Source organism: Eutrigla gurnardus, assembly GCF_963514095.1.
Source record: "Eutrigla gurnardus genome assembly, chromosome: 9".
Lineage (NCBI taxonomy): Eukaryota > Metazoa > Chordata > Actinopteri > Perciformes > Triglidae > Eutrigla > Eutrigla gurnardus.
Genome location: NC_139923.1, coordinates 27,691,183 through 27,708,684, shown reverse-complemented (window position 1 = coordinate 27,708,684; position 17,502 = coordinate 27,691,183). Strand labels below are relative to the sequence as shown.

The 17,502-nt window shown below is 42.8% G+C and overlaps 2 protein-coding genes and 4 pseudogenes across 6 annotated transcripts; 2 read left to right on the top strand and 4 right to left on the bottom strand.

Moving 5' to 3' along the window:
* The first annotated feature begins 134 nt into the window (after positions 1–134).
* Positions 135–1,500, top strand: LOC311018092 (histone H2B 1.2 pseudogene; annotated as a pseudogene). The gene is made up of 2 exons: positions 135–153; positions 1,158–1,500. The product of its transcript is annotated as a histone H2B 1.2 pseudogene (transcript).
* Positions 1,501–2,175: 675 nt separating this feature from the next.
* LOC311017978 (histone H1 pseudogene) lies at positions 2,176–2,867 on the bottom strand (annotated as a pseudogene). The gene has a single exon. The product of its transcript is annotated as a histone H1 pseudogene (transcript).
* A 4,306-nt stretch (positions 2,868–7,173) lies between these two features.
* Positions 7,174–7,513, bottom strand: LOC311017979 (histone H4). Its single transcript, XM_084016691.1, has one exon. It carries the CDS (start codon positions 7,502–7,504, stop codon positions 7,193–7,195), a length of 312 nt encoding a protein of 103 aa, XP_083872817.1. The 5' UTR covers positions 7,505–7,513; the 3' UTR covers positions 7,174–7,192.
* Positions 7,514–12,123: 4,610 nt separating this feature from the next.
* On the bottom strand, positions 12,124–12,501 carry LOC311018571 (histone H2B 1.2 pseudogene; annotated as a pseudogene). Its single transcript has one exon. The product of its transcript is annotated as a histone H2B 1.2 pseudogene (transcript).
* Positions 12,502–16,221: 3,720 nt separating this feature from the next.
* LOC311019187 (histone H3.2) lies at positions 16,222–16,694 on the bottom strand (the record flags this gene model as incomplete). The annotated part of the gene is made up of 1 exon (XM_084018447.1): positions 16,222–16,694. Exon 1 carries the CDS (start codon positions 16,630–16,632, stop codon positions 16,222–16,224), a length of 411 nt encoding a protein of 136 aa, XP_083874573.1. The 5' UTR covers positions 16,633–16,694.
* A 283-nt stretch (positions 16,695–16,977) lies between these two features.
* Positions 16,978–17,402, top strand: LOC311019189 (histone H2A pseudogene; annotated as a pseudogene). The gene has a single exon. The product of its transcript is annotated as a histone H2A pseudogene (transcript).
* The last annotated feature ends 100 nt before the right edge of the window (positions 17,403–17,502 follow it).

The following is a 17,502-nucleotide window of genomic DNA, read 5'->3' as shown; positions in this document are numbered from 1 at the left end:
AGTTCCGACCTGCTCGGGCCACATAAGAGTAAACATAAAATACCTCCTCGTTTCCTTTCCTGGGTGAAGATATGAAGGATAATTCATAAGAACGTAACATTGGTCTGCCACGGGGAAACTACAATCTCCCGAAGATGGACTACAAACAAACAGGTATCAAAAGTACAGTCTATAAGTACTGATTCAATTTCTTTACTCTAGTAAAAGTGGAAAAGTACCTATATAATAAACAATTTATAATTCCCCTAAATACGTTCAAACTAAAGTTTTGAGCCCGTTTTGAAAAGGGAGTTGAAAGTAAAATATCTGATAAATAAATACTCATGTGCCTGAAATACTTCTCAAATACAGTAACAATGTATTTGTACTTTGTTGCTTCCCACCTCAACACCACATTACGCTGTATGCTTCTCATAGTTCATAGATTTATTTATTAACGCATTTGACCTCGGCCTTAATACAGTTTAATAACAGACAAGCAAGGCAACAGCGCCATCAAGTGGTGACTCTTTAGCTTTACAGTTTAGATGTCATTTTTTTAAAGGATGTGTGATTATTATGTGGTTAATTACATCCTTACAGACACTCCCTACCCCCACTAATACTATCTCTAAAGCTGGACGAATACAACATTTGTTGGATTGTCTTTGGGATGTCTTTTTTATGAATAAATAAACTGGAGGTATACACATTAATCAAACACATGTCATATACATGTATATGTTGTGTAATGACAAAACCCCAAAACGGCTCTTTTAAGAGCCAAACACTCAACTCTTAAAGAACTCATTCCTGTCATGAAACGAAATAATTAGAAACTGTTATTTATTGTATAAAACTGCTTCATTTTTTTGGTCCATATTAACATTCATCCCAGAAGAAGGCCAACATATTATTTCGCATCACATGACAGCTCAACAACGTCGAGACAGATGTACATAATATCGACACTAGACGTATAACCATAAAGTACACCAAGTAATTGTATGAAAACATTACCTTTAAGTTGTGGTTTACATTATAGAAATACTAGAAAGTTAATAATATGTAATCACATTTCTGCTGATCTTTAAACTTTGTCTCACACTGAATATTCCCTCTCTATTAATCTTTTTTTAAATTCATGTACTTTTCTTAATTTAGTATATTGTGCATAGTGTGTTGCGCCACTAAGACCGGCAAGAAGAGGAGAAAGTCCAGGAAGGAGAGCTACGCCATCTACGTGTACAAGGTGATGAAGCAGGTCCACCCCGACACCGGCATCTCCTCCAAGGCCATGGGCATCATGAACTCCTTCGTGAGCGACATCTTTGAACGCATCGCCGGTGAGGCCTCCCGTCTGGCTCACTACAACAAGCGCTCCACCATCACTTCCAGGGAGATCCAGACCGCCGTCCGCCTGCTGCTGCCCGGGGAGCTGGCTAAGCACGCCGTGTCTGAGGGCACCAAGGCCGTCACCAAGTACACCAGCTCCAAGTAAACGTACTGCTGTTGAACCAACAACCCAAAGGCTCTTTTAAGAGCCACACACTTCTTCTAAAGACCTTCCTGTTCTTGATAAATATTACTTATAAAACATAAAGCACAGTAAATCTACCCATTTAGTTTCCATATATGATAAGCAGCTGCTTTTGTCGTAAGTGGCCCATAAAACCTACATTCCACTGTACATTTAGAGGCTGTGAACTGACCAATAATGTAATATACACTAACATATAATGTACTCTAAAGAATGAAACTAAGTAATAAATCACATCAATGTTGAGTATCAACTATTACATAAATATGAGGTGCCAAATATTCTGATTTCTCACTTAATACAGAATTATATAATGTACTAGGTAATACAATTTTGTACGTGCAGCATCCCAGAGCCCATTCATCACTAATACACCAACAATGCAGATTAGCTGTTGAAACATATATTAGAGTTAATTTAGCCAAGCTTGCATCGCCAAAAATGAGTGCTGTTTTTTTGTTTTAAACAGTTTTGTCTTATTTTACCTTTCTTTGTACCTTTCTTTCTTTATAGACGGTGTGGTGGCGCTTAAAAGAGCCGCCACATTTTATACTAGGAAATTAAAGTATGATCACAGGTACGGGTGTATTTAGAAATACTTCTAAAGCAAAATATGTCTTAATGCTATGTAATGACAATAGAATAAGAACAGGATAAAGCTCTTTATGGACGGTGTGGTGGCTCTTAAAAGAGCCTTTTTGTCGGAGCGCTGGTCCACCAGACTGAGAACAGCTTACTTCTTCTTGGGTGCTGCTTTCTTCGCTTTGGGCTTGGCAACCCTCTTAGCGGGGGACTTCTTGGCTGCAGCGGCCTTTTTCACCACCTTCTTGGGGCTCTTGGTAGCTTTCTTGGGGCTCTTAGTGGCCTTCTTGGGGCTCTTAGCGGCGGGTTTCTTGGCAGCTACGGGCTTCTTCGCCTTCTTCGGGGATTTCTTAGCGACTGCCGGCTTCTTCGCTGCCGCCGCCTTGGGCTTCTTGGCCGCTGCGGGTTTCTTGGCTGCAGCCTTCTTGGGTTTAACAACGGCTTTCTTCTCCGGCTTCTCGGCGACCTTCTTGTTCATCTTGAAGGAGCCGGAGGCGCCGGTCCCCTTGGTCTGGACCAGAGTCTCCTTAGCGACCAGAGCCTTGATGGCGGTCTTGACGCGGGAGTTGTTCTTCTCCACATCGTAGCCTCCGGCAGCCAGAGCCTTCTTGACGGCGGCCAGAGACACGCCGCTCCGCTCCTTGGACGCGGCCACAGCTTTGACGATGAGGTCGGCGACGCCGGGACCAGCCGGCCTCGGCTTGGTCACCTTCTTCTTGGCGGCTTTTGCCGGCGCGACGGCTGGTGCTGGAGCTTCTTCTGCCATTTTCTATTAGAGTTGTGTTTCTACGAACGAGAACGAGAGTCTGACCGGACTGTTGGATTCTCCGGGGCTGGGGGCTGGACTTAAACACACCATGAGAACCGTGTAGACTCAACCCGGCCCGCGGCTGCTCTGTGCGGTCTGAAAGTCGGCTCACTTGTGTTTCTCTTCACCGATAAAAGAGTGAAAACTAAACGTGGGAGAAGAGCTGAAGGCTGACAGTGAAGGGAGCCGATAGCAGACTTGTGTCTCTTCATATTAAAGTCATGTAGAGATCTGATGCTCTCTGCTTTTAGTTTGGGGAGCCTCCAAACCTCACCTACTCACCGCCATGAGCAGCACTCTTCACTGACTTTTCCCACTTCTTTCTCTCCTAAAATGATTTAAGATCAACCTGAGCTCCATCAAAACCTGTTTCCCAGCTGGTCCACATGTTTGTTCAGGGACTCGATGTAAAAACATCCACCTAACGTTGATTATTTTGTCATAAAGTGAAGTTATTCTGGGAGCAGCAAACACACTGATGCTGGTCGAGGCTTCTGGTGCAGTTTACTCAGACTTCCTATCAGAGCTGTCCATTGTGACTGTGAACATGTCCTCTCCTGATTAAAACCTTAAATATAAAGTTCATCATTCTACTGTTAATGATTTAAAAAAAACACTGGATTACAAGGATTGGTTGTCATTATGAAACAGGGATGCAGCTGTAGTCCACTTATGATACACAAGAAAAACTAGACACTTTACAGTTTTTTTCGATTGCTAAAAACGTTTTTCCAAACTGTCCGTTTTTTTCAAAACTGCACACACAAAACTCCAAACATCACACAGAAATAGCTAAACCCTGGCATCCCTTTGCCAAACAACTCTTTGCCATCAAATCTCTTACAGTTTTTCTCAATTGCTTACACACAAATACTGGTACTTGAGACACAATGACCACAACATGTAACTCATGCACCAACACCCTGAACTAGCTCTGCTAAACTGCAAGCACAATTCCTGCTTTACACTCAAATTGAAGTTCTAAAACACACTTTTTTCAAAACACTACACACAATTCTCTGCATTTGGCACAATTTTCATGAAGAAAATCTCTTGTTTTCACAAGGAACACACTGCCATTCAAAATTCTAAAGTTAATTTCCCTACTATGCACACTGACTCATCACATGGGCAAACACCTGCAACACAGTTTTACAATTTGCAATCAGAGCATTAGCATAAAAGTGCAACAGGTGAGCTCTTCTGTTTTGGAGCAAGGGATGCCAACATTGGCAACAGAGGCAGAGCCAGAGGAGTGAGAGTACGAGGAGGAGCCTAGCATGGATTTGCCATGCTAGGCGATATTTCCCCCGCTGCTCGGCCATCGCTTGCATTGCCTGTGATGTGGATGAGGTGCTGTGGCCAGGCCGAAACAGAAGAGAGGATGCGGGATAGTTGGGTTTTTTTTGTAACTGTATACAGTAAATTCTTCTGGTTTTGTATGTAGACCACTGTATATGCAACTTTGTGTTGGTTGGGATGAACACTGTGTACATTACAGTATTCTTGTGGGAAAAATAAAATATATAAAAACAATATTCTAAAATATTTTACAACACATTTATGTATGTACTGTCTGTAGTGAGTGTAACACTGAACAAAAAAAGGCCTAAGTCATTATGATAAATGGAGAAGAAGTGTTCATCGTGTTTTACATTGAGCACATCAGTGTTCAACTGGTTCTTATAAATGTCTATTCATATGATGGTTTGTGTGTCATTTGAAAACAAAATACCATTTTGAGAAGAAATAACATTGTTTTGAAAGTAAAGTTTCATTTTGCAGGAGAATTGAGGGGTTTTGCCCATTGTGTGTGTGTTTTTTGATTTGTGTGTAGAGTTCTGAGAGTATGAGGCATGCGTTCAGAAAATGTGTGTAAACAATCGAGAAAAACTGTAACATGTTCACAAAATGGAACTTGTGTTTTCATTTGGTAAACACAGCCATATTTTCACATGACACACACATACCATTCATTGAATAAACACAACTAAGCTTTTGGCTGAACACTACCAAGCATGTACAGAACACTGTAGAGCAAAATTGAAAATACAATTAAAGAAATGGAACACACTGAATCAATGACAATGCCCACTTCTCTCATAGACAAACATAAAACATCACACAAATTTTCAGACAAAACATTTGATTTTTAAACGTTTCCCCCCACCCCCCCATTCAAGCATAAGCATCATGGGGCATCATGCCTCTGGTTTCTGTGTGGCCAAAGGGCCTCATCATCATCGCAGGCGATGTCCTCCTGGTCCAAACAGCGCTGGAAGAACCGCCTAGAGTGCCGCATGAAGCCCTGACAGGCCTCAAAGCCCACATCTCCACAAGCCTCCTCCATGGCTTGAAGCAGTGGGACCTGGCTCTGTGGGTTCCTTTCATACACCTTCCACCTCCAGGCTGAGAAGAACTCCTCAATGGGATTGAGGAACGGGGAATAAGGTGGAAGGTATAGAACAGAAAACCGTGGGTGGTCCTGAAACCACTCATGCGGCTGAGGTTTGGCTCTGGGTTGAGCACATGGTCTAATACAGTAGCACACATCTCATTGGAGATTCGGATTGTCCTTCTTTCTCTTGCTTCTCCTTGTTGTCCTCCTCCTCCTCTTCCTCCTCCTCTTCCCCCTCCTCCTCTTCCTCCTCCTCTTCCCCCTCTTCCTCTCCCCCTCCAAATTGCTCGCCAGACCCGAAAGTTTAGAGATTTGAATATTTGTGTGTTGTGGATTGATGCTTTGAGATTTTATGTGAGAAGTGTGTGCAAAACTGAAAAATTGTGTGTTGTGTTTTGAAATTGACATCAGAGTGTAAAGAGGGAAAGTCAGAGTTCTAATATGATAAGGATATCTAAGGTAGTAAAAAATTGAGTCAAGCGATTTGGGACAGAAGTAAAGGTTGTGAAAATTGTGCCTAATTTTTGCTTTTTGTGTTTTAGCAATCGAAAAAAAGTGTAATAAAACAAAAGCAATTTTTTTAAGGTCAAACAGCAGGTATTTTATATATTATTTATGTATTTTGTGTATTATTATGTATGATTATAAATCACTGAAAACTTTTATGTTCACCATAGCCTTCTGATAAATCTTTTAACGTTTGCACTGTTTTTTGTTACTGCAAATATGTTTTTATTCTCCTTGTCTTTCTGTAATGCATTTTAATTTTGCCTTAATTTTCTTTTTTACCTCAATGTTTTCACTTTATTGTATGACATGTTATGATGTGAAGCACTCCGAGTCTGCCTTGTGTATGAAATATATAATAGTTTTCTTGCCTTGCCTATTATGCAGACTTCCTTCAAAAATCTGAGCATCACAAAAATGTTTGTTTTAACTGAATAAATCAGGCTTTTTGTTGTTATAGAAACACAAAGGATTCGATTCCACATTATGTACTTTTCAATGGACACTTTGAAATGAAAACCTGTTGAGTCTACACTCTTCACTGTGTGGAATATCCCACATATTCATCTTATATTTTCACAGCAACTTCATTAACGCATCATCGAAATGTTCTTTGTGACAAAAATGTGTTGCATTTTTTTCTCCTGAGTATTTTTGCTCAGAATCAGTGGACGGAAGATTCTGACCCAGAATAGTCTAATAATCTTCAATGAACCAGACAAAATAAAACCTGATCCGTCAGCTTCATAATGTTAAAGCTATATATAATTTGTCAGGTATTAAGAACCAAAAGACATTTGTAGCTAGATTAAATCAGTTTTTATTGCTGCTGTGTGGAATTCTGTATATATTCTGGAAATTGTCTATTATGTTCACTATACATTCTACTCTATTTAACTTTCTTTACATAGTCTTAGTGTTAATATCGTTTTTATAATGTTCTTTTCATTTTAATGCATGTTTATTATTGATTATCCTTATCTTTACTGTCTTGCTGTGGTAACATTTTAAATTTCTCCACTGCGGGACAAATAAAATCTTATCTTATAATGGTAAATTAAAATACTGGTTTTAACTATAATTTAGTCTCTGAAAACATGAATTAGTATATGGAAATATGATCAAATAAGAGATGACTAGGTTATGATGATTATAATTCTGCAGCCTGAACATAGTTTCATAATACAACGCGTTTTACCATCTCATGTATATGCATATATAGTACAACATGTTTAAAATAAAGCCACAAATACACCAGAATATCAAGTTATTCTGTACATTGCTTCATAGATCAGGAAAAAATACGGAAATGAGCTCTTTAAGTGGAGTGTTTGGCCCTTAAAAGGGCCTTTGGTCGTGTTTAAGTAGCGGGTCGTGTTTATCCACCGAAGCCGTACAGGGTGCGTCCCTGCCTCTTCAGAGCGTAGACCACATCCATGGCGGTGACGGTCTTCCTCTTGGCGTGCTCGGTGTAGGTGACGGCGTCACGGATGACGTTCTCCAGGAAGACCTTCAACACGCCGCGGGTCTCCTCGTAGATCAGACCGGAGATACGCTTCACTCCGCCACGGCGAGCCAGACGGCGGATAGCGGGCTTGGTGATTCCCTGGATGTTATCACGGAGGACTTTACGGTGACGCTTGGCGCCTCCTTTACCGAGTCCCTTACCGCCTTTGCCTCTTCCACTCATTTTCACTAGTCAAAGTAAATCAACTGAATACCTTTCACAGCCAGGCTCCTCGCTTTATAACTCCTGTCTGAGGACGTGGTGGAAAACAGTGTATTACCGCATACTGTCGCCACCAATGACGTTCTCGGAGAGATGGAGGACCTCCCACCACTCCAAACCCCCAGGATTCTGCCCCCGTCGGTGCCGGTGGACGACGGCACAGCACTTAGACGAACATGATCATTTGTAATTTTGGAACACAATATGCTGCCAAACATGATAGTTGGGGTCATCGGACGTAAATCCACTCTTAAACTACGTAACACCAAACAACACAGATGCAGTAATAAGAAACAGCGTAATGCATGCGTTTAAAAGGATAATAGTGACCACGTGTGTCGCACTTCCTCGTTAGTATAGTGGACAGTATCTCCGCCTGTCACGCGGAAGACCGGGGTTCGATTCCCCGACGGGGAGTATATTTATTGCCCAAGAAGCAACTCTGAACTGATTTATATTAGATGGATAGGTTACTTAATTGTTTGTCGCATTATAATTATATATGTTGTCATCATAGTGTTACAGACTGTGTCCGTGTGTGGTGTAAAGCCCTGATTATGCTTCCGCTAGTGATAACGCAACGGCAACGCAACGGCCACGCAGTTGCTGGGAGACCGTGATGGTTCTGCGTTGGGTTTACGTGTCGAAATGTAATTCAAAGCCACACCGGTAGAGGGCGCTATGGTTTTTGTAAAGACTGACCGACCGACCGAGACTCTTGGCGTATATCATCGTAAGCCTCGTTGTAGCGTATTTGTTTACTTTCCGGCTTTAAACGTCCACAATTTTTCAGAACTTGGTGTTTTATTTCTTTGTGCAAAAGCGAGAAGGTGCAAACAATAAAACGAGGTGCAAACAATAAAAATAGCCTATTAAAAGTTTAAATGGCGGTGTTTATGAGTGGAAACCGGATAGCGGTCTCCAGCGGATGTAGTTAGCGGACCAATCACAGCCAATGACGCTGCGTTGGTGTTGTGTCGCCTCGACGCGCGTCTAGGATTTTTGGGAGGCACACGTAAGGACGTAAGGGGTCCGCAAGCCCCCTTGCGTTGTGTCGACGCGGAAGCATAACTCAGCCTTAAGGAGAACGTCAGCGCTACACAGGTTCTCACTCTGGTTTACTCTTTAATATGGTATAAAAAGCAGCAGCACACAATGCAAGCGTTCGGGTCTCCGGCTTATAAGTTTCATTCTTTGCCATCAACGCAACATTCATACCATAACATGTGATCATATAGTGGGAATATTATGTTTGAAAAAGTTAGTGCGTCAGCAGTACAGGAGCATTAGCCTAGCATGACTGGTAGCAAGCTGGCGAGGAAGCTACAAGGCTTGCTAGCATTAGCTCAACATAAACCTTGTAACATTCAGAATACATGCTCGTGTCGACCATCGCCAAAATGTCTAAAACATTGAAAAAAAAAAAGTATTTCAACATTGCTCTGATACACCAAATACCAACCTCCAGCTTCGAAGATCAATTATTTACCGAGTCATGTACGCTGCTGCGGTCACGTGACGGTAGTTCAGTGATTGATGGAACGCCTCTATGTTTCAAAACAGCTATCGCTGAGTTTTGACAGGTGCCATGGTTTGCAGTACAATTAGTAAATTGGTTCAATTAACAAGCTCAAAATGCTTAAAAACCATGAAGAAACACAAGTTCTTTGAGGGTTTTCGTGTTAGGAGTTTGAGACATAGTTTGACAGATAGTTTGAGAGATAGTTTGAGAGAGAGAATTAGAGATTTTGTGAGAGTGACTTAGTGAGTATATATTGTTCGATCCATCCATCCATCCATTTTCTACCGCTTATCCTGTATTTAGGGTCACGGGGGGGCTGGAGCCGATCCCAGCTGTCTATATTGTTAGATATATATCCTCAATGATGCGCCACCTGAGATGCACTCATCCTGGAGTTCTAACCCCAGAGGTTCACAATGATCTCCCCAGGCCTGCTGCTGCTGCCACTGATGCTAGACCATTGAGTAGAGGTATGCTTTAATATTTGTTTTCCATTTTTAAATTGTAGTGGGATTTCCTGAGACTATGGAAACCTGGTCATTCTCCTACTTATTCACTGTGACAATGTTACTGTATACATCCAAAATTGCAATGCTGATCGCATTTTGAGATCAGTCTAATAGTCTGAAGTGTGGATTTGGATGGGGCTTTGGTGGATATGGTCGTAAAGGATCTCCAGCCATTCACCATTGTGGAGGACCAAGGCTTCAGGGCTTTTGTGCAAAAGCTTGAGCCCAACTATGTACTCCCATCTCGGAAGGCGCTGACTGACATGGTCACTGAAAAGTACACCAGCACGAAGGAGAAGGTCAAGGCTGAGGTGCAGAAGGCTGTGAGGCTCACTGCTGATATGTGGACTTCCATCAACACCGAGAGCTATATTGGAATAACCTGCCATTACATAACACCCCAAGATGAGATGGCTACGTATGTACTGGGTGTTGCCCGGTTTCATGACACACACACACGGCACAGCACATTATGCAGGCCAATCATGAGCTCCTGGAAGAGTGGGGTTTAACCTCCAAGCACTAGCGGCGCCAGGATTTTGATTGTGGGTGGGCCACAAGAAAAGTGGATGGGCCAATTAAAATAAGCCAAAAAAAGTGCTGTTTCAGCACTGAGGACAGCGACTCAGTAGCTTACCTGTGTGGCTCTTGTGTCGCTGTCCTCAGCTCAGTGCTGAAGCGGACAAAGACCTTGGCAGTAAGCCTGACTTCATTTATCTCTTTTGAACGTTCATACAACAAGACTGAAACGGAATTATATCTTTGGAGGGTCTATTTAATAGCTACCGTCTGTGTCTATCTCATGGATCATGGTCTGTCTGTTCTGTCTGATTTCTCATCTCAAAGCTTGCGCGCCAAAGTCATTCATATTTTTGGATCACTTGCTGGTGACGATGCAGCCTGTGGGCGGGCTTAGTAGTCCACACGGGGTAGAAGCCGCTGATTGGCTGAGAAGCTTTCACTCAAAGCTTTCCTCAGGCTGCTTATTGGATGAACAGCTAGAAAGAAAATCACTCACTAATCAGTAGGCATGAGTCAAAATGGGCGGGCCCAGGCCTAAAATGGGTGGGCCCAGGCCCACCAGGCCCAATAGTAGCGCCGCGCCTGCCTCCAAGGTACACTGCATGGTGACTGACAATGCAGCAAACATGGTCCTGAGTGTGAACCTCCAAAACTTCTATCATTTGCCATGTTTTGCCCACACTCTGAACTTGATTGTGAAGAAGGCAGTGGAAGAAACTCCACTGAATGAGATCCGCCTGAAGGCCAAAAAAATTGTTGGATTTTTCCACTCCAGTTGCAAGGCCAGGGAGAAGCTAACAGAGGTGCAGACACGTATGGGCAGGCCTGCCCTTAAACTCATTCAAGATGTTGAAACAAGATGGAATAGTACATATGACATGCTACAACGTTTATATGACGAAAGAGAGACCGTGGCTGCTTCCCTGTCCTGTCTGACTACAGACCAAGCACCTCTGAACAACTATGAATTTGAGGTCATTTCTGAGTGCTTGGATCTTCTTCGACCATTCAAATTGGCAACTGTGGAGCTGTCCGAGGAGGAAAGAGTCTCTGCATCAAAGCTTATTCCACTCGAATGATCCAACATAAAGTCAACGACAAAATGAGGGGCTCAACACACAATCCGACTCTTGAATTGAGTAGGCTATGTTGCAATAACATCAATGCCAGATGCATGTCATTATGGTAAATGTTATAATTAATGCTTGTGTTTGTTTGGTACATTAGGCACTCTGCTAAGAGATGGGATCCAAACCAGATGTGGCACCTATGAAACGTCAACATTGTTAACCTTTGCCACATTGCTGGACCCACGTTTTAGATCCATTGCATTTGGAAACCCACAGAAGGCCCATGAAGCAGAACAGAAACTTATTTGTGAGTGTGTTTCATTGATACGTGCTGCTACATTAACACCTGGTGAGTACTGTTTTTATTTCTGTGTACTGCATGATGTAGCATAATGTAAAGAGTAATATGTAAGATATGTACTGTAAAGTAATTGCTGTTTTGCATTCAAAATAGACCCACAAGCTTCATCCTCAGGCTCACAAACATCACCTACACCATCGGCATCAACATCAGCATCAAAAGCCTCAGTGCTTCATAAGGCTTCACTTGCCCAACACTAATATATTTGTAATATTGCACTGTGGGTCAGACAGAAACGCAGTTTCCTGTCTGACACATATTGCAGGATCGACAATAAAGCAGTCTTTGACTTAAATCGTTCCCATACCCTGCTTTGAAGACCTATGTTATAGTAAATAGTAGAGTGCCTGAACCAACTTTTTTTTTTTTTTTAAATGATAGTATGGAGTTCAGCAAACACCATTATTAGTTAGAGGAAATTTAACTGCACATGTACACAGAACTTAAGCTCAGTCAGTCACCATGCAAAAATAACTAATGCACACTAATGTGCTGCCCTATACTAATCTGTGGAATAGAATGATTAGGAAACGTCTTTAGATGAAGTGTGTGGCTCTTAAAAGAGCCTTTGGGTTGTCGTTTCAACAGCAGTACGTTTACTTGGAGCTGGTGTACTTGGTGACGGCCTTGGTGCCCTCAGACACGGCGTGCTTAGCCAGCTCCCCGGGCAGCAGCAGGCGGACGGCGGTCTGGATCTCCCTGGAAGTGATGGTGGAGCGCTTGTTGTAGTGAGCCAGACGGGAGGCCTCACCGGCGATGCGTTCAAAGATGTCGCTCACGAAGGAGTTCATGATGCCCATGGCCTTGGAGGAGATGCCGGTGTCGGGGTGGACCTGCTTCATCACCTTGTACACGTAGATGGCGTAGCTCTCCTTCCTGGACTTTCTCCTCTTCTTGCCGGTCTTAGTGGCGGTCTTGGAGACGGCTTTCTTGGAGCCCTTCTTGGGCGCTTTGACGACTTGTTCTGTCGGCATGTTTGGCTGTAGAGACTTTTCCTGAAGCGGGGTGAGGAGACGAGGCACAGTCTGCTCTGTTTGTATCCGCTTGATGCAAATGTTACTGTGCTGTTGCTCGCACCGGATTGGTTGGATCCGACAAATCGCGCCCAGACCCCCGCGCGCCCCCGACAAAGCGCTCCCCCCAGAGCGTGATCTAGTTACTGATACTGAGTTATAAAACACGCGGGTTCAGATGAATCCACAGTGTGGGAATATCAAATAGAATCAAAAGGGTTTGGCTGGAATATGAATAGTATAGCAGAACAACACAGAATGTATAACAAGCACTGCTCTCAGTGGACCACACACAACCAGGCTCCTCATCCCATGTGCAATAAACTGTTATCTTACACAAGTGCAATATAAACACAACATCCCATGCTCTCCATCTCTGTCTATCATGTAAATATCTAGTCCAGCCTGTATATATTCTGGAAATTGTCTATTATGTACATTATACATTCTACTTTATTTATTTCTTTACAAAGTCTTAGTGTTAATATCTTTTTATATTGTACTTTTTTTGTCAATGCATGTTTATTATTTATTATCCTTATTTTTCTACTGTCTTGCTGCTGTAACGCTGTAAATTTCCCCACTGCGGGACGAATAAAGGACTATCTTATCTAATTAAAGCATTTAAATGTAGTCCTTCACTGGTTCTTAGTGCGGTTCGCCCATGGTTTCTCCCATCACCAGAGGTTAATAGTGAACTACTGATAAGAAAAAAAAGAGTATCCAGATGAGCAACATTTTGCAGCATATTGCCAGCGATATTTAAAAACATCATTCTATGTATATTTTAAAATATATACTGATGGATCAAAAGTTTGCTAAATGGACATGATGGTATTGGGATATATATTGGGATATATATCCCAGAATTTAATAAAAGAGAGGGGTATAGAGTAAGTCATTTTTTTTTTATCTATATACTCTATTGAAATGGTGGATTAAAGAGGTTAAGACACTGATAAATGTGATCTGTAGAGATTCCATGGCAGCTTTATATAACCTAGGTACAGGTCACTCTTCAAGGGAAGATTTGATTATTGAAATGAAATATTTATTACTACAGGAACCTTGGAATCAGTATTCAGTTTTTTTGGGTTCCAGCTTATAACATTGTGACTCCAAAAAACTCAAAGAGGATGCAGGACACCAACAAATAGGTTGCTTGACTTGCAGCACACAGAATCACTTGACATGCTTCTTCTATATGGTGACTAGGTGAAAAACTTCTGAACTTGGTGTGTGTGTCATGATTAACTTTTTGTTTCCACTGTTTGTTTTCCACCTTAGACTTTAAATCTGGGAGTAACAGGTCAAATGCGGACCTGGGCCTCCTTGACATCAGCATTTCAGCCGGGGACAAGCCTGTAGAATGTGGAGTGATTCTGTAACTAAACAGAAATCTGGACACCTTTGCTTCCAAGCTCTCATCCCCTCCTTAAAGGATAAACAAGATACTACACAGCTCATATAGGCATTAAAGGTATTGAAGAGGCAGATAAAATGGCAAAAAAAGATGTTGAAAAACGAATATATAAGAATTAATGTTCCAATGGGAAAGGGTGAAGCAACATCTATAATCAATTCAGTAACTGTACAAAAGGGAATGGGAGGCAGAATTTAATGCAAGACACTACCATAAATATCAAAGGATTGTGACAGGGAGACGGGTTAATTCACTGAGTCTAAACAGAAGGGAAGAAGTGGTCTATACCAGACTTAGATTAGGGCATACAGGACTAAACGCTACTTTATATATAGTAGGAAAGGGTAATGGTTTATGCATGGTGTGCCAAGACAGAGAGGATGTTGATCATGTACTTTTACTTGTGAGAAGTATAATGATAACAGAATAATCTGGCAAGAAATGGAAGGGGAGGAAGAAGAATCCACAGTGTCACAGGGGTGTAAAAAGTAACATGAACTGGCTAGAACATGAAGATTAGATACACAGCTTCACACCTTGTTAACCACTGAGCACTGAACGTCAGTTCAACATCACCTAAAACGAATGCACTTGTGAAAAACCCACTTCAGTTTAAATGAAGCGATGTAAGGTACTTCTTTTTGATATTGGTAAGAAAAATAATAATAATTTGGCTGGGGAGAATCAGTGGAGAGAATCAGTGTGAAATAACATTTTACTGATGAATGTTATTGCATAATGTTATCGAATATAGGCCTATAATAGATATACTAATTTGTCGCATTAGTTTTTTTTGAGATTTGTAAAGACAGACTAAAGAGAAGACAGACTACGACATACTGTTAACTATTTATTCAGAGTTGTATCATTAAGTAAAATCAAGAGCTCAAGGACTTTTTCTGTTTGAAAAATCGCAGGCATCAAATAAGCAACTATAGGATGTAAACTGCAACCAATGGCCCAGAAAAAGATGCACAATTTCTTGCAGCAAAGTGTTATCTACTTTTGAGCTAACAAATTGGGGAGGAACTGTGGTTTAGATTTTAATCCTCCCTTTGTTGCACGAGCTGGTCCCAGCTCCATGGCAACACGACACCTTGTTTCCTGGAATCTACACCCTGTAGAAAAAAGATTGACCTGTCTGCCTGTTCCTGTTCATCTGCTCTGTTTTAAGTTGACTTCCTCAACTCTGAGTAAACCTGTGTTATCTCTTGACCACCAGTAGTGGTGGAGTAAACTAATTATTATGCAATTTGAGCAACTGTGAATCATTCACTGGAATCACTGAACAGATATAAGATGTTACACCTATCATTAACTTGTAAATCCTGAACCAAACACCAACCACAGTGCCTACAGCATCCCAAACTAGAAGTCTCTACATGAGTTGGATGTGAAAATATGTAATCAGCATAACAAAAATAAGTAGCTATAAAGCTACAGATGCTTTTTGTATCGTTAAAATCAAACGAACAGCTTTGGCATTCATCTGTTATGTTGTCTTATATGGCTTCTTACACTGAACAAAAATATAAACAACAATTTTGCTCCAAATTTCATGAGCTGACATCGAATATCTCAGACTGTTTCTATGAACACAGAAAAAGCCTATTTCTATCCGATCTTGTTCACAAATTAGTTTAAATTTGTGTCCAATGCATCCTTTTGGCATATCTACATGCCGATTAGACAGCGTTATTAATGCACAGGTGTGCCTCCACTTTGGTCCAGACTGAATTGTCTCAACAACTCTGGGTTAAAACGGCTCTATACCAGTCTGTTAGAAAGTGCTCTGCTGTCACCTACTGGACAGACAGAATATCACTTTCTCTAATTGACCCTGGTCTACCACTGCAGACAAGAGTCCAGGTGCAGACCGGGATGCCCCTGAGACAGTCAACGTGTAATAGCAAGGTGTGTTTATACAGCGTATACAGGCAGTGTTTCTCCCATCCACCTTATTTACTCAACATATTTTATTCTTCATGAACGTCTCTGTCCATGGTGCTGAATCCATGCTGATGCTGGGATCTATGCAGCTTTTTTATGTTAATGTCACACATTATGTCACTAATAGAACAAATTGTGCTACAGGAATGGGTTTCTATTATGTAATTTAGATACATTAAAACATGTATATTGTATTAAGTTATCAAGGATAGACAAAGTATGTATGTGTATTCAGCATAGGAAGGAGCTCTCAGAAATAGTGAGGTGGCTCTTAAAAGAGCCGTTGTGTTGGTTTAACAGCAGACAGGTTAAGCTCGCTCTCCGCGTATGCGACGGGCCAGCTGGATGTCCTTGGGCATGATGGTGACCCTCTTGGCGTGGATGGCGCACAGGTTGGTGTCCTCGAACAGGCCGACCAGGTAAGCCTCGCTGGACTCCTGCAGAGCCATAACAGCGGAGCTCTGGAAGCGCAGGTCGGTCTTGAAGTCCTGAGCGATCTCTCTGACCAGACGCTGGAAGGGCAGCTTGCGGATCAGCAGCTCGGTGGATTTCTGGTAGCGACGGATCTCCCTGAGAGCGACGGTACCGGGCCTGTAACGGTGAGGCTTCTTCACGCCGCCGGTGGCCGGGGCGCTCTTACGGGCAGCCTTGGTGGCCAGCTGCTTCCTGGGGGCTTTGCCGCCGGTGGATTTACGGGCTGTCTGCTTGGTTCTAGCCATGACTTCTTCTTTCTCTGGTCGGGAGAAATATACGATGAACGGAGAGACTCGCTGCTCTTAAACTGTGGGACCGGCTGTGAAACGGTGACGCTGTTCAGACCTCCGGATCCTGATTGGTGGAGGGCTCCTCGTGGAGCTCAGCGCCGCCTCGAGGAGCGACCCACCGCCCCAATCTCAGCAGCTCATTGGCGGGAAGTCTTTCCAAACTCTCCGCCTAAACTCAGAGTGGAAGCCTCTTTCCTGATTGGTCTGTCACTGTCACGAACAGGCTCGCGCGCTCAGCGGACACATAAAGAGAGATTCGCCGGTAGAGCGACACATTCTTAGAGTCCCGACTCCAGAAAGCAACTAATAATGAGTGGAAGAGGCAAAACCGGCGGAAAGGCCAGGGCGAAGGCCAAGACCCGCTCCTCCCGCGCTGGGCTCCAGTTCCCGGTCGGCCGTGTCCACAGACATCTCCGTAAAGGGAACTATGCTCAGCGTGTTGGTGCCGGAGCCCCCGTCTACCTGGCGGCGGTGCTGGAGTACCTGACCGCTGAGATCCTGGAGTTGGCTGGAAACGCTGCCCGCGACAACAAGAAGACCCGAATCATCCCCCGTCACCTGCAGCTGGCTGTCCGCAACGACGAGGAGCTCAACAAGCTGCTGGGCGGAGTGACCATCGCTCAGGGCGGCGTGCTGCCCAACATCCAGGCTGTTCTGCTGCCCAAGAAGACCGAGAAGGCCGCCAAGTCCAAGTAAACCTGGAGACCTGCTGACTGCTGGAAACCAGAACCCCCAAACGGCTCTTTTAAGAGCCAAACACTTTCTCATAAAGAGCTCATTCCTATCATGAAACTTAATAGTCATTCTATTTCAAGTATATATTTC

Coding starts and splice junctions, on each gene's coding strand:
- LOC311017979 (XM_084016691.1), bottom strand. CDS start 7,504: ATGAGTGGAAGAGGCAAAGGCGGTAAGGGACTCGGTAAAGGAGGCGCC.